We start from the raw sequence: 18,037 nt of genomic DNA on the forward strand, positions 1-18,037 counted from the left end.
TCTGTTGTTGTCGTGAAATTAAAATGTAATCAAATTTAAGAGTTTGGTATTGCATACTGTGCTGAGAGTGTACACACCCTAACCATGAGAGATGTTGTGAGTGTGTGAAAAAGCTTGCAGGTAACAAGGCTTCTGATGTGGAAATGTGGCGAATTGTCTGAGTCGGAGATATCGGAAACTTGATTGGAAAGGAAGAACACAAATTGTGAAGGACAAGGTTGCATTGTGAGAAATGAATTCGTGGGTGACCTTTGTTTGGATTCAATACATCACTTGAGGACAAGCAATGAGACAAGTTTGGTTGTGATCGGTCACCATTTCCATTGAATTCCCACCATTAATCCGACGTATTTTTCATCACTTTGGTAAAATTTGTGTTTGTTTATAGTTGTTTCATAGTCATTTATCATGTTTTGTTAGTTTGGTATCACATTTCAGTTTATTACATGTTTATGTCAAAAAGGTATCTTTTACGCTTCGTTTTGGTAGTGTTATTGTTACAGGCTGTTGCACAGGTTTAAAAACACTAATAGTGGAGTTGGGGATACTCAGAAAGACAAAAACATGAAAATACAACAGTTCAACACGGGCACCCGTGTGCCACAACACTGCCCGTGTTGTTGGTCAGGCAAAGCAAGCTTGGAGAGGAAAAACAGAGAGTAACACGGGGACCCGTGTGTAGACACACGACCGTGTTGATTAAAACAGTGCATTAACACGGGCGCCCGTGTGTGGGAACACGGCCCGTGTTGATGCCCCTGTAACTTAATCTGAAAATAATCATGTTGGAAAGCACACACGGGCACCCGTGTGTACACACACGGGCCGTGTTGTTGGGCGCGACTTAGAAACTTCAATTTTTTCCATGTGAATCTATTCTGCTCATTAAGGGTTTTGGACTTTTTGCTTTGGGAAAATCCATCTGAAACTATTAGAAGGCTTGGGAGAGAAAGGAGAAGACACTTTTTGACGTACGAAAGAAAACACTGCATTGAGAAGATAGCTACTACGGAGAATTCGAAGACGGCGAGATTCAAGTGTTTCAACCATTGAAGATCAAAATCTCCTAGTTCTTTGTAATGTTTAATTTTCATACTATAATTTCGTTTAATACTATGAGAGGCTAAACCCCCTATGTTAGGGGGGTGGTCCTGATTTGATCGTATGTTATGAATTTGAAAAATGATTTCCTTATTACTATGTTACTTATTTCAATTCAATTGTGTGATGTTATTATGCTTTTGTATCGGACAAATACAAATTGATCTATGACTATCAATAACAGGATTGTGATTGTTAGGGTTTTCACACAATTGGGTTTATGATTGCATCATCTAGGACTAGTAACTTTTTTAAACCACCGCAAACCTTGATATTGTTTATGATTAAAACCAATGATTAATTGAATGGACATTTGAGTAAGAATTGGTAGTTTAATAGTTTCTTCCTTAAGGACTTAAGGAAGAACATTTTGAGGTTAGGTAATTGAATGTTTCATATGTATTAAGGAAATGTTGACAGAATTCATAACTGGTTAAATCAACCACTTCCCCTAGCATATTTTTTATTAACCAATTATATTTTACTGTCTGTTGTGTTTATTGTTAAAATTGCAAAACAACCAAACCATTATTTTTTTGTTCTGATAGAATCAAAGTAAAATAAGTATTTCCTACGCAATCCCTGAGATTGATACTTGGAAATAAAACTCCTTAGTACTACATTGGTAAAAATAGTACACTTGCTATTTTTCCGATCATGTTTCTTAGTATTTATCAATTTTTTTTATATTTTCCTTTTTTTTCTCCCTATAAGAGATATTAAGAGACTTATGAAGTTTATTTTATAAGCACACAATTTTTTTTTTTAAAAAAAAATGATATTAAAGCTTTATTTTATAAGCAGAATGAATTTATTAAAAAGAGAGTAAAACATGGTTACTATAAGCATCCGCAAGCAAACATAGAATGCTTGAAAAGAAAAAGGCATCCAAAAATTAAAAACATAACACTAATTAAGCATACAACAAAGGAAATGGTTGCAAAACACTAATTAAGCATACAACAAAAGGAAATGGTTGCAACTGAGAAAATCATAGTTAATAATATGGTTCTTTGCTGCTGTGCGTTTTTCATTACTACTTGCATCTTAGAGAGGCGGTCGAATTGGAGATCGATGATGTATATGTGGTGGTAGTGGGATAGGAATAGGTGTTACCTGAGGCGGTCGCGGTATATGTAGTGGTGGGATAGGAATAGGTTGTTGCCGAGGCGGTTGCAGTTGCGGTATACGTGGTGGTGGAAGAGGAATAAGAATAGGCGATGAAGGATGTATATGTGGTGGTGGTGGGGTAAGAATAGGAACTTGGATAGGCGATGAAGGTGTTACTGGATCAATGGTTTGTGGTGGGTGGTAACTGATGAATCCACTGTGTGGCGCATGTATTTGATGCTTGGGATTTCCTGCAATATCATTGAGAGAGATAACTGCAAGAAACAAAACTAGCAAGAACAAATAAGACATCTTCTCACCCTTCTTATTTCTGATCATTCAGCAGTTTGACTGCTGTGTTTATAGTTGAGGTTGTAGTAAAGCATGTCGACTGCCGTGTTTGACACTTCAACGTTTTTGACTAACATAAACTTTGTACGACTTTTAATGTTTATTTGTTTACTTTTTGAACTAATGTTTATTTATTTATTTTGATCCAATTTATCTCACACATCTTAAAAATTTATTTAATTATATTTTATTTTATATTAAAAATACTCATTTCACTTGTCAAATTCAATTGAAATATTTCCACAAACATAATAATGCAAATTGTTTTACAATTTAATTGATAAACTTTAAAGTTTTAAAGTTGTAATCTCACATGTAAATTGAATGCAATATTTTTTTTTGGGTAAAGACGATAAACGACAAAAAAATTAATGAAGGAAATGACATTTAATGTAAATATTTTGCAATAAAAAAGATTTACATAAAGTTTACAAGGTGGACGTAAACTGACATTTCTCACCAATTGTTTTGCTCTGTGACTTAGGTACTTTGGTTCTATAGAAAATTAGTGAGAATGTGCGACCTCGACTACAATGCATAAGCCCGCATTATATAGTATTACAAAGATAATAATTGACAACAGTTAAATCCTATGGATCTGACACGTCCTTACACATAAAAATGCTGAAAAATCAAACATCATGTTGATAATTGTCTTGAAAACTACTTCGAACTTCTCAACTGCCTTTCAGAATCTCTAGTTTTCCTTTATAGCATTTGTCGAACATCCCTTTTCTTAATTGATTCTTAGACTTAGAAAATATACTAAGTCTTAAATAACCGATGAACTTGTCGAAACCCAACCCATTTTGTCGAAGACCCATTTCGAGATTTTGGACATATTTGGAAGAGAGAGTGATCCTAATCTTATGGATTCGTTTTTGAGATTCTTCCAAATTGTGCTTACCATGCTAGTCGAACAACTCAGTTGACGTGGTTAATATCTCGAAGTTTAAGGCTTCTTAACACTTAACATTTTTAGCATAGCTATTAGCATTCTTCGTTGACTATTCTCCAGCTAAAATTTCTAGGCTAACAGATGCCACCAAAAATATCACTTTCGATCATATGTGTCAGATGGAAGAAAGATGATACTCCCTCCGTTCCTTTTTAAGTGTCTCTTTTGTATAAAATTTTTATTTCATTTTAAGTGTCATTTTCAAAATTCAGGATAACATCAATTGTCATTTTGTCAAAATTGCCCATAATTATTTATTAAAGGGAGAGAAAAAGTTAAATGTATAAATAAATAGATAGGAGTATTATAGGTAAAAAGACAATTATTGTAACTACAAAAAAATGACACTTCTCTTCATCATCTTCTCTTTTTTTCACCATTTTCTTTTCCGAAAACCATAAAGAACCTTTCATTGTAGGTTTTAGCTATCTGATCCATTTGCTTAATGAGAACGTATAAGGCAGCTAACCTTTCCCTATCCAAGTCGACCAACTCGTCCATCATCATGTTTCAGAAATGGTCGGATGGAATTTCACCTTGCCTCTGAATTCTTACTGATTGTAAGTATATCTCAGCAGGTTATTTACGCGGAAAATTGATAAACAAGCACTAGTCTCTTAATTAAAGGTTACTTGCAGGGTCGACTAGTGAATCCTAGGACATAGATTCCTTGGATATCCTTTTAGGATGATTTAATCGGAGTCCATCTTGTGAACCAAGAGATGTTTGCCTTAATGTCAAACACTTAATTCCTTTGTTTTCAGCTATACCATATAGTTGTTAATGCTACGGTCGTACCACATATCGGTTAATGCTAACTTTACTCTTTGATTCAGAGTTTATTTCTTCATGGATTTAATATACCATTCTTTTTTGTTTCAAATGGTTTGTTCCCTGCAGTGATATATTGTTCCTTGTACCAAACATCATATTCCTTTGGGCCCCATACATATCCTTTTAGGACGATTTAATAAAAGTCCACCTTGTGAACCAAGAGATGTTTGTCTTAATGTCAAACACCAAATTCCCCTTGATTTCAATCGTACCATATAGTCATTGATGCTTCGGTTGTACCATATATTAATTAATGCTACCTTTACTCTTTATTTCAAAGTTCATTTACCTTCATGGATTCCCATGCTACTATTGTCTGTTGGTGCAAGTTATATTCTTCATCACTCAAATATCTCTTTTTCTTTATTTTCGTAGTTCCACGAACTACGGAGCTCTGACTTTCTCAATGCACGATGAGAATACGTAGGCACGAGGATGTGAATCCTTGGCGAGTATAATTTTTCTTTCTTCTGCCTTAGGGCACCACTCATATCTTTTGTGAACCATCATTTACCTTTAATCATAATCATTCATCCCAATGACATACTGCGTTTCTTTGAAACCGAATACAGTTTTTCTTTGGAATTCTACACATAACCTTTTAGGACGATTTAGTTGGAGGCCGCCTTTGTACCAAGAAATGTTTGCATTGATGTCAAACACTTAATTCTCCTTGTTTTTATTTATACCGTATAGTATTCAATGTTTCGGTTATACCACATATTGGTTAATGCTACCTTTACTCTATGTTATAAATTTCATTCCCTTTATGGATTCCAATACACCTTTACTTTTAGTTCTAGACTATATCTTCTGTCACTTTTACCAAATCCTTAAATTCTTTGACTTTGGTTACTTTCTCTATTCCTCCATTCACTCCATGGACCATTATTCACTACATTCATTCAATATCAGCTACTCTTTATTCACTTCATGTGATATACCTCTCTCTTTGAGCCAAATACACTAACTATATCTTTGAGCTTCGTCTTGTGTCTACTTGTGAATCAAGAGATGTTTTCCCTGATACCAAACACTTAATTCTCTTTGTTTTCAATCGTACTGTATAGTTGTTAATGCTCCGACAATGCCACATATCGGTTAATGCCATTTTTATTCTTGGGTTCAGATTTCATCCCTTCATGGGTTCAAACCATATAATCCTTTGGTTCAGACCATACCTTTATCACTCTCTTTTCACCTCCCACCATTAGTTCTATGAACTACGGAGCTCCGAATTCTTTATTTCACTATAAGGATATGTAAGCTTGAGGGTCCTAATTCTCTCCGAGCACTTTACCTATTCCATTATTTTTCCCTTTATTCTTTCGTGAGTAAACTTTAGATATAACACACATTTGAGCTAGAACAATCAACATGATTCCCTTTGATTACAACAAATGTTAGGGGTGTTAATATCTTCCCATTGCATAACTGACTTCCTTACTCAGTTATCTCTTCTCCCAAATTTTATCGATGGTTTTCATTTCCTTCATAAATAAATAAAGTTCGATAGCGACTCTGTTATATATTCGAACGTGCGATGCGTTCGGGTATATTTTCGCTAGCTTCAATTACATACTAGATTCTTTTTTGACATAATTTTACTTAATTAATAATTAAAATTTTCACATGTGATAAGCAATTAATTTCTTAGTTACCAATATCTAAAGATATATACGATAGAAATTTGGTTATTATAGCGTGTTTGAGTTATTTAAGTAAGTATCTTTCCAATTATCCTGATTTCAAGATGATTAAAGAGATTATATTATATTTAATTTATTTTTTAAATCTCATGCCAAATTTACTATGTTACTTACTACTATAATTTTTTATTTTATTGAAAGAGTTATGTCTATCTTTTTTTATATAAAATCAACTTTAGGAGATTAACTTGAAATCTCTGGAATATAAGCTGACACACTGTTACAGATTCATCAGGTATCAATTTGAAGTTTAACTCTACCTTATTATATTTTTACTAATATATATATTTTTTCACCTCCAAAAAGGAATAATAAACTCTGCACAGCAGGTTGCATGTATTTTTTAGAAAAAAAATTATGGTTATAATGTAGCATATACTTACAACCAACATATTCAACAACATTATAATGAGAACTAAGTAGGTAGATCCATTGGAAAGTAAGAGATATTAAGAGACTTATGAAGCAAATACTACAAATAGAATTTCCGAAATTTTTCTTGTTTGTCTTTTGATCGGTCACCATTTCCATTGAATTCCCACCATTAATCCGACGTATTTTTCATCACTTTGGTAAGATTTGTGTTTGTTTATAGTTGTTTCAGAGTCATTTATTATGTTTTGTTAGTTTGGTATCACATTTCAATTTATTACATGTTTATGTCAAAAAGGTCTCTTTTACGCTTCGTTTTGGTAGTGTTATTGTTACAGGCTGTTGCACAGGTTTAAAAACACTAATAATGGAGTTGGGGATACTCAGAAAGGCAAAAACATGAAAATACAGCAGTTCAACACGGGCACCCGTGTGCCACAACACTGCCCGTGTTGTTGGTCAGGCAAAGCAAGCTTGGAGAGGAAAAACAAAGAGTAACACGGGCACCCGTGTGTAGACACACGGCCGTGTTGATTAAAATAGTGCATTAACACGGGCGCCCGTGTGTGGGAACACGGCCCATGTTGATGCCCCTGTAACTTAATCTGAAAATAATCATGTTGGAAAGCACACACGGGCACCCGTGTGTACACACACGGCCCGTGTTGTTGGGCGCGACCTAGAAACTTCAATTTTTGCCATGTGCATCTATTCTGCTCATTAAGGGTTTTGGACTTTTTGCTTTGGGAAAATCCATCTGAAACTATTAGAAGGCTTGAGAGAGAAAGGAGAAGACACTTTTTGACGTACGAAAGAAAACACTGCATTGAGAAGATAGCTACTACGGAGAATTCGAAGACAGCGAGATTCAAGGGTTTCAACCATTGAAGATCAAAATCTCCTAGTTCTTTGTAATGTTTAATTTTCATACTATGATTTCGTTTAATACTATGAGAGGCTAAACCCCCTATGTTAGGGGGGTGGTCCTGATTTGATCGTATGTTATGAATTTGAACAAATGATTTCCTTATTACTATGTTACTTATTTCAATTCAATTGTGTGATGTTATTATGCTTTTGTATAGGACAAATACAAATTGATCTATGACTATCAATAACAGGATTGTGATTGTTAGGGTTTTCACACAATTGGGTTTATGATTGCATCATCTAGGACTAGTAACTTTTGTAAACCACCGCAATCCTTGATATTGTTTATGATTAAAACCAATGATTAATTGAATGGACATTTGAGTAAGAATTGGTAGTTTAATAGTTTCTTCCTTAAGGACTTAAGGAAGAACATTCTGAGGTTAGGTAATTGAATGTTTCATATGTATTAAGGAAATCTTGACTGAATTCATTACTGGTTAAATCAACCACTTCCCCTAGCATATTTTTTATTAACCAATTATAGTTTACTGTCTGTTGTGTTTATTGTTAAAATTGCAAAACAACCAAACCATTATTTTTTTGTTCTGATAGAATCAAAGTAAAATAAGTATTTCCTACGCAATCCCTGAGATCGATACTTGGAAATAAAACTCCTTAGTACTACATCGGTAAAAATAGTACACTTGCTATTTTTCCGATCAAGTTTTTGGCGCCGTTGTCGGGGATTGCCAAAATACCTATTTTAATTTTTATTCTATAGAAATTTTGTTGCTCGTCAACCAAAATTTTATCTGTGACAATCTTGTTATTCAATTCTAATATTTGTCTAACTTGTTTATGCGAGGTAAGGCCTCAGCAGATTTTTCTTTTGACGCAGATCCAGAAAGAACTCTTCACGCTATACTGAGACAAGCTAAGCGAGAAAAACTGGAATTAGCAGAGAAAGTAGAGGAGGAAATTGTTTCAGTGCACTCAGAGAATTCAGATTCAGACGCAGAAACAGTTCCTGATTTCATGGCTGCAAATCCACCACCACCAGAGAGACTTCTCGGTGACTATGGCGGAACCAACACTCCGGGTGGTCGTATGACAATTGTGAATCAACCGGTTAATGTTGAATAATTTCAGCTGCATCCCAGCACCATTAATCAACTCGAAAGGCGGTCCTTTTCTGGAAGAGTGAATGAAGATGCCAACAAGCATCTGCAAAGGTTTTTAACTATGAGCACAACACTGAAAATGCCTGGACATAACGAAGAAGCAATCAGACTTTGTATGTTCCCATTCACTTTAGCAGATGAAGCCGAAGAGTGGTTCTATTCCTTACCTGCTGGTAGTATCACTACATGGGAGCAAATGGAAACAGCATTCTTGCAGGAATATTTTCCCGCATCGGTGTCATTGCGAAAAAGATATGAGATCCTAAACTTCAAGCAGAAGGAGGGTGAGTCACTATGAGATGCCTATAAAAGATTCAAGAGAATCCTAGTGGCTTGTCCTACTCACAACATGGATGAAACTGAGAAGATGCAAATGTTTGTTAATGGTCTTCGAATTCAAACGAGACAAATCCTTGATTCAGCAGCTGGTTGGTCAGTTAATTTTGCAACAGCCACCGGTATGAAGAAGATAATTGAAGCAATTGCCTCGAATGAGCATTTGGAGTTATATGATAGGGTGTCCAGTAAATCTACGGTTATTGACTTGAAGCTTGAAACAAACAAACAGGTGAATATTGAAGAAGTTGTTGCTGCGGAGGTAGAGAAAAGGTTGAAAGCACTGAACATAGGTGCTCAGAAAGTGGCTCAAGTGCAACAGACACCGGATGATGTGTGTGGCATTTGTAATGGACCACACAATATTGTTCATTGCTTTGCCACACCGCAACAGATAAAAGATATGAAGTTTTTAAAGCAAAACAATCCCTACTCCAACACATACAATCCGGGGTGGAACAATCATCCCAACTTTGCATGGAAAGATCAGAAAGGGAACGTGCAACAACAGGCACAGGGTCAATATCAAAATCAATATCAGCAGCAGCAATAACAGGTCCCTAAGAAGGCAGATTGGGAGATCGCAATTGAAAAGATGGCAGCTCAAAATGGGCAATTTGAAGAAGAGACTAGAAACAATCAGAAACACACCGCCGTATCCCTAAAGAATCTCGAAGTTCAGATGGGGCAGATAGCCCAGCAACTGGAAAGTTCTCGAACACCAGGCTCCCTACCAAGTGAAATAGTTCAAAATCCGAGAGGTCAGGAGAATGTTAATACTGTCACGACGATAGAGAAAAAGGAGGCTAAAAAGAAAAATATTACATCGCCGAGCGAGCCGACTAAAGAAGAAACTATCAAAGGAACTAAACCGGTGATTAAGTTGCCCTACCCTCAGAGAATGACAAAGAAGGAACCTAGTGAGTCAGACTTGGAGAAATTCATGACAATGTTTAAAAGGATTGAGGGTCATATGGCTTTGTTTGAAGCACTTGAAAGGATGCCCATGTACAAGAAATTCGTGGAAGAGGTAATGGCTGAAAAGAAACCAACCACTGAAGAACAGGTATCCGGTAAGGAATAATATAATGCAAACTCCCTGGAACAGAACATTCCTAACAAACAAAAGGATCCAAAAACCGTCATAGTACCATGCACAATCAAAGAAAGAACCTTCAAAAAGGTACTAATAGATTCGGGAGCTAGTGTGAATCTGATGCCATTATCGATCTATCACAGGCTGGGTATTAAAAATATCAGTGATATAAAGACCAATCTGAAGTTTGCGGATCACTCAAGAAACGATGCTTATGGTATGGCTGAAGATGTGCTGGTAACGATAGCGGACTTGACTTTCCCAATCGATTTTGTAATCCTAGACATACCTGAAGACAATGAGGCACCCATCATTCTGGGTCGACCTTTCATGAAGACGAGTCGATGCAAGCTCGACATGGATGAGTGCACGTTAACCTTGAAAGTTCATAACAAGGAAATAACATTGAATGCTATTGAAGACCAGGAGATGGAGGAAGATACAGAATCTCAGTATCAAGTAGTCTTAATCAGGACATTGAATACTATCAAAGTCTCACCACTGCCAGTAGCTACCCTAAACGGAAAGATTCCTAAGATCGAAAGGAAGGTTAAAAAGGAATCGTGGCACAAAGGAGTCCACACTAATACAAGAGACAACGTCCGAGTTATAGACAAGAGGTGCAACAAGGTTTTGAACCTGAAATACCCCCCATGATAAGGGAAATGAATCGTCGAGCAATGCGACGTTAAACGAAGCGCTTCGTGGGAGGCAACCCATGCGTTTGATTTCTAATTTATGTCATTTTTCTTTTTCTTTGTGTGTGCTAAAATTTTGTTGTAGGGGAGGAGGAGAATTAGAAGGGCAAAGTCACAAACACCTTAAACTGGAAGGAAACCACACAAGTGCAATAAAACAATAGTAGCCGTTGTGAGTCCCCTTTGTATCTGGATTTAAACATTGAGGTCAATGTTTAGTTCAGGTGTGGGGGGCTTTTTCCTTTCATGTTTTATTTCGTTTTCATTTTGTTCATGTTTTCCTTTATCGTTTTTGGCTTTCGTTTTTACTTCTGTTGTCGTAGTATTTTGTTTTTTTTACCTATGTGTACAGAGTGATGAGAAATTGTTGGACGAATCCGGGATCGATTGTAGTGGATGAAAGACACCCCTCATACTTGTTCTGTTAAGGTACCCCGGAAGTTGATGCAACCATGAAAAGTAAAAGTCAGACACAATTTGGTGACACTGGACCAAGAGAGCGGTATGGTAGAACCGAATCAGAAAAGAAACCACATGACACGAGGAGGCTTCAGAGCTTGTAAGGCTAACCAACATGGTGAGAATACAAAAGCCAAACACTAAACATCAGCATGAGAGTTCAGCCAGGTATGACTCTACCACTCTGATTTTGCGTATGTCCTTTTGACACTTCACAGCATGACAACACACACTGAGGCAAGTTGTTTGTTTAGCCAGGGCCTTTCTAACCATCCCCATCTGTATGTTTTCCCTTCGTGAACCCCGTTGAGCCTTAGCCATTTTATTCATAATAAACCATATGTTAACGACTAATCATTCATTTCTTCCATCACTCGGCATGATTGTTGTGAGTTACAAGATGTGCATAAAGCTAAGTTTGGGGTGGTAATCTTGAAAGATAGGGCAAGTGCATAATAAGAGATCATACAAAAAGAAGAGATTTGTGTATGTCCAAAAAGAAAAAAAAAAGAAAAGAGAAAAAATGCACTTGCCGAGACTTAAGACTCTAACAACTATAAAATGCTCACAAAGAATTGAGTGGAAAAGAGTCAAAAGAGTGAAATTAACCCCCAGAGTATAAGTGATGCACGAAAAAAAAGAGAAAGAAAAATCACACAACATGAATGCCGAGTTCAAAACCATTTGTTATCCATTTCTGTGTTTATCCCACCGTACCCAAGCCCCGTTACAACCTAAAAGACCTCGTAGAGTGTGTGAAATCTGCTGTTGTCGTGAAATTAGAATGTAATCAAATTTAAGAGTTTGGTATTGCATACTGTGCTGAGAGTGTACACACCCTAACCATGAGAGATGTTGTGAGTGTGTGAAAAAGCTTGCAGGTAACGAGGCTTCTGACGTGGAAATGTGGCGAATTGTCTGAGTCGGAGATACCGGAAACTTGATTGGAAAGGAAGAACAAAAATTATAAAGGACAAGGTTGCATTGTGAGAAATGAATTCGTGGGTGACCTTTGTTTGGACTCAATACATCACTTGAGGACAAGCAATGAGACAAGTTTGGTTGTGATCGGTCACCATTTCCATTGAATTCCCACCAATAATCCGACGTATTTTTCATCACTTTGGTAATATTTGTGTTTGTTTATAGTTGTTTCATAGTCATTTATCATGTTTTGTTAGTTTGGTATCACATTTCAGTTTATTACATGTTTATGTCAAAAAGGTCTCTTTTACGCTTCGTTTTGGTAGTGTTATTGTTACAGGCTGTTGCACAGGTTTAAAAACACTAATAGTGGAGTTGGGGATACTCAGAAAGGCAAAAACATGAAAATACAGCAGTTCAACACGGGCACCCGTGTGCCACAACACTGCCCGTGTTGTTGGTCAGGCAAAGCAAGCTTGGAGAGGAAAAACAAAGAGTAACACGGGCACCCGTGTGTAGACACACGGCCGTGTTGATTAAAACAGTGCATTAACACGGGCGCCCGTGTGTGGGAACACGATCCGTGTTGATGCCCCTGTAACTTAATCTGAAAATAATCATGTTGGAAAGCACACACGGTCACCCGTGTGTACACACACGGGCCTTGTTGTTGGGCGCGGCTTAGAAACTTCAATTTTTGCCATGTGAATCTATTCTGCTCATTAAGGGTTTTGGACTTTTTGCTTTGGGAAAATCCATCTGAAACTATTAGAAGGCTTGGGAGAGAAAGGAGAAGACACTTTTTGACGTACGAAAGAAAACACTGCATTGAGAAGATAGCTACTACGGAGAATTCGAAAACAGCGAGATTCAAGGGTTTCAACCATTGAAGATCAAAATCTCCTAGTTCTTTGTAATGTTTAATTTTCATTTTATGATTTCGTTTAATACTATGAGAGGCTAAACCCCCTATGTTAGGGGGGTGGTCCTGATTTGATGGTATGTTATGAATTTGAACAAATGATTTCCTTATTACTATGTTACTTATTTCAATTCAATTGTGTAATGTTATTATGCTTTTGTATCGGACAAATACAAATTGATCTATGACTATCAATAACAGGATTGTGATTGTTAGGGTTTTCAGACAATTGGGTTTATGATTATATCATCTAGGACTAGTAACTTTTGTAAACCACCGTAAACCTTGATATTGTTTATGATTAAAACCAATGATTAATTGAATGGACATTTGAGTAAGAATTGGTAGTTTAATAGTTTCTTCCTTAAGGACTTAAGGAAGAACATTTTGAGGTTAGGTAATTGAATGTTTGATATGTATTAAGAAAATCTTGACTGAATTCATAACTGGTTAAATCAACCACTTCCCCTAGCATATTTTTTATTAACCAATTATATTTTACTGTCTGTTGTGTTTATTGTTAAAATTGCAAAATAACCAAACCATGATCTTTTTGTTCTGATAGAATCAAAGTAAAATAAGTATTTCCTACGCAATCCCTGAGATCGATACTTGGAAATAAAACTCCTTAGTACTACATCGGTAAAAATAGTACACTTGCTATTTTTCCGTGAAGGAGAATTGCGGTCCAAAACGCAGCGGAAATTAAAATTTCTCCTTTAGAGATCCTTACGAATGGTCATGATCAGTGATAGAATATTTACCTCTTGTGATGATCGAAACCTTTGGTGCAGATCTCTTGTGACGATCAAAACCTTTGATGCAGATCCACGAAACGATCACGAACGTTGAACGATGACAACGTCTCTACTCAGTCCACACGAACGGGTTCCTTCAATCTCAGTGCTAGCTGGTACGAATGAAGGCTTTGAGTGAGAGAGAGAGAGAGAGTGAAAACGAAAAGAATGCAACCGCAACCAATGCTTCTGCACAGGGGTTCTATTTATAGAACCACTTGTGTGGGCTTCAAGCTAAAAGCCCACTTAAGTGTATTTTGGCCCATATCTTATAATATGCCCAAAATCACTTAAGCCCATGGTACCTTACCATATTTCGTATTCTACTCAAGTACACCGTACCTTACGATGTTCTATAATTCACTTAAGGGCACCGTACCTTACGGTATTCCTTAGTTACTCTATCTCTCATCAATCCGTCCTTTGTGTGTGACCCTGTAGGTTTTCGCGGCATTGGCAATTATATTAAATCATGTATTTAACATAATAAACAGTGAGCGGTATCTAGCAACACATCACTGCTACCCAAGACACGAAAATATCATGTGATCTGACAAAACCTTCTGTGATAATACTTATGTGTATAATTACCCTTTTGCCCTTATGTCTATATTGAACACAAGGCATAGACCGTGTCATCCTTGTCCAGTTCAATATTGGGCCCATAGACATTTATCCTGTTATGCAGGATGGGCAAATTCCATCTAGGTCACTCATGTCCCTCAGTATGCTTCGTGGAGTACCCATCAACTGTCTTTATGGTTATCCAGTTACGGACAACGTTGGATCAGCAATAAAGCACTCGACTCTACATCTAGGATCCATAGTGGTTTCAGGTCGAAGAGTGGAATACACTATTATCACCATGAGAATAACTTATGACACTTTGCATAACTTTCTATATAGTATTCTCATAGCGGGTCAATCCGGTATAAATATTACTCCTAATATTCATACCTATGTTTAAGACTTGATAACTCTTTATCCATGATCCATGAGATGTGATCATCAGTCTACAAACATAATAGTCTTAATGCTTTAATGTTATCCCACTTCACACTAAAGCTCGACTACGGATACTTTAGGAATATTGTCCTTATGTTTAATGTGTTCTCATGATTAAGTCATACTTAATACATTAAACGGACTATCTATTCCAGGGACTTTATTAATCAACCATAATAAAGAGAATGCCTTTTATTATTCGATACAAGTACCAAAATGTATTGGCCTCTAGGGCTTACACCAACAATCTCCCACTAGCACTAGAGCCAATCAGGCATACCCCGTATGCCCATTGATCTAGTATGGCCATCATGCTTCTGCTGCGCAAGAGGCTTTGTCAGTGGGTCAACTATATTGTCAAGTGTAGGTACTTTACATATTTTCACATCTCCTCTATCTATTATCTCTCGAATGAGATGATAACGCCTAAGTATGTGTTTGGATCGTTGGTGAGATCTAGGCTCCTTGGCTTGTGCGATAGCACCATTGTTATCATAATAGAGACCAATGGGATCCACAATGCTAGGGACTATGCCAAGTTCACTAATGAACTTTTTGATCCAAACAACTCCCTTTTCTGCATTTGAGGCAGCAATATACTCGGCCTCGGTTGTAGAATCAGCAACTGTATCTTGCTTTGAACTTTTCAAGCTCACAGCGCCACCATTTCAGCAAAACACATAACCATTGGAATCATTCATATTAAAGCGTCTCAGCACCTTGTCTATGTACTCTGACTTAGGCCAAGCATTTTATGATCTATCTCTATAGATTCTGATTCCTAATATATAGGCTGCTTCACCTAGGCCCTTCATAGATAAGCATTTCCCCACCCCAAGACTTTGCTTGTTGCAGGGTAGGGATATCGTTTCCAATAAGTAATATGTCATCTACATATAATACCAGGAATACGATCATGCTCCCACTAACCTTCTTGTAGACACAAGGCTCATCTTCGTTCTTGATGAATCCATATTGTTTTACTGTTTCATCAAAACGAAGATTCCATGAGTAGGTCACAAGCTCATCTTGATCCATGAGTAATACATCACCTTGATCAGATATCCATATATCTCAGGTAGGTGACGTATCCTGCCTGACCTACGCTGGTCTTGTTCTACTTGAGCAGGTTGCTCTTACACAACTACTTGTGTTTCCTGCTCCAATTCCTCCATAGGTGTGTCGATGCTTTGTGATTCTTGAATTTCTTCAAGCTCTACTTTCCTCCCACTGGTTCCTTTGGAAATAAAATTATTTTCTAGGAAAACTCCAGTTCGAGCGACAAACACTTTGCCCTCAGAAGGATTGTAGAAGTAATACCCTCTTGTTTCTTTAGGATACCCCACAAATAAGCATTTGTCAGATTTGGGCTCAAGCTTAGTTGAAATTTATCGTTTCACATAAACCTCGCAACCCCAAATCTTTATGTAAGACATATGTGGTTTCTTACCACTCCATATCTCATATGGTGTCTTCTCAACCTTTTTGGATGGAACACGGTTAAAGTGTGTAAGCTGCTGTCAATGTCCCCAAAAGGAGTTTGGAAGATCGGCGTGACTCATCATGGATCGGACCATGTCTAACAGGGTTCGATTTCTTCTCTCAGATGCACCATTCCATTGGGGTGTTCCAGGAGGAGTAAGTTGGGATAGGATCCCACACTCTTTCAGATGGATCAAACTCTAGGCTTAAATACTCACCACCTCGATCTGATCGAAGAGTTTTAATATTCTTACCTAGTTGGTTTTAACTCGTTAGGTTTCACCCTTTTAGTATTAATGTTATTAATAGGCATTTTGAGATCAAGGACATATAGCCCATTGCTCATTTGTGCAGTAGCATAGAATATATCATTCAAATAAATTGAGCAACAATTGTTCTTTATTATAAATGAAAAACCAAACTTGTCCAGACAAGAAATGGAAATAATATTCCTGCTAATTGCAGGTGCATAATAACAGTTCTCTAACTGAATTATAAAACCACTAGGTAAAGTCAATACATAAGATCCTACGGCTAAAGTAGCAACCTTTGCTCCACTGCCAACTCGTAGGTCAACTTCACCTTTTGCCAAATCTCTACTCCTTTTCAGCCCCTGCACATTTGTACAAATGTGAGAACCGCATCAAGTATCTAATACCCATGATGCAGAAGTAGATAAGTTAATAACAAAAATACCTGAAGTTGAAGTCTCTACTCCATTCTTCTTATCTTCCAGGTGCTTTGGGCAGTTCCTCTTCCAGTGTCCGGTCTTACCGCAATGGAAGCAGGTGCCTTCTTTTGCTATGCCTCCACTAGGCTTTAAAGCAACAACGGTGGGTTTGGGTTTGGCAACTTCCTTGCCTTTCCCTTTATCACCCTGCTTGGTGGGCCTTTTGTTCTGTCTTTTTCCATTTCCGATCATCAGAACGGACTTCCCTTTTGACTTCATATTCTGCTCGGCAGTTCTTAACATGGCGAGCAGTTCAGGAAGAGATTTGTCCATATCAATCATATTGAAATTTAGGACAAATTGACTGAAACTATCTGGCAACGATTGCAAGATCAAATCAGTCGCAAGTTCCTTTTCGAGGGGAAAACCCAATCTCTCAAGGTTTTCCACATACCCAATCATCTTGAGTACATGGGGACCTACGGGGGCTCCCTCAGCTAACTTGCTTTGGAAAAGGGCTTTTGAAACTTCAAACCTCTCATGCCTTGCTTGCTCTTGATAGAGCAGCTTCAGGTGTTCGATCATATCGAACGCTGACATGTTCTCATGTTGCTTTTGCAATTCTGAGTTCATGGTAGCCAGCATGAGACAAGCAGTTTCATTGGCATCATCGACATGCTTCTTATAAGCATCTCTTTCTGCCTTAGGTGCAGAACTAGGAGGTTCCTCTTCAGGAACAGGTGTCTCCAAGACATACAGCTTTTTATCATGTTTGAGGACAATCCTCAGGTTTCGGTGCCAATCCAGAAAATTTGTCCCAGACAATTTTTCCTTATCAAGGATTGATCTCAAGATGTTGTTAGAGGTGTTTGCTGTCATGGTAATCTACATAAGGATTAATGAAAATATAAGTATCATTGACATATTTAATCAGGCCTTTAATTAAATATGCTCCCACTATTTTACTCAAAACAAATGACCCTCATCATTTGATTCGAAAAATCCCGTTGGAAGATTTTCTAGTGGGTCGAGATCCATATTTCACTTCGTTCTAAGTCCGCGTAGGCGGATTACACAAAACTAGGTTATTTAGGTAGGAACTCCTTCCAATTGTATCTCATACAACTCTCGAAAATTTCAGTTGGGTGAATAACTCCTT

General features: G+C 37.2%; 1 protein-coding gene across 3 annotated transcripts in view; it reads right to left on the bottom strand.

Moving 5' to 3' along the window:
- The window catches only part of LOC127081423 (36.4 kDa proline-rich protein), a 55,885-nt gene that overhangs the window by 15,967 nt on the left and 21,881 nt on the right, over positions 1–18,037 (bottom strand). Inside the window, exon 1 of one of the 3 annotated variants that reach the window (XM_051021707.1) lies at positions 2,218–2,560. The exons of 1 other annotated variant lie outside the window; for it this stretch is intronic. In XM_051021707.1, the coding sequence (XP_050877664.1) occupies positions 2,218–2,550 (333 nt within the window). In that variant the 5' untranslated portion in view covers positions 2,551–2,560. Of the gene's footprint in view, positions 1–2,217; positions 2,561–18,037 lie in introns of those variants that run through there. One more of the 3 variants, XM_051021756.1, reaches the window with a different exon arrangement.

The sequence above is a fragment of the Lathyrus oleraceus genome, chromosome 1 (genome assembly GCF_024323335.1).
Source record: "Lathyrus oleraceus cultivar Zhongwan6 chromosome 1, CAAS_Psat_ZW6_1.0, whole genome shotgun sequence".
Classification (NCBI taxonomy): domain Eukaryota; kingdom Viridiplantae; phylum Streptophyta; class Magnoliopsida; order Fabales; family Fabaceae; genus Lathyrus; species Lathyrus oleraceus.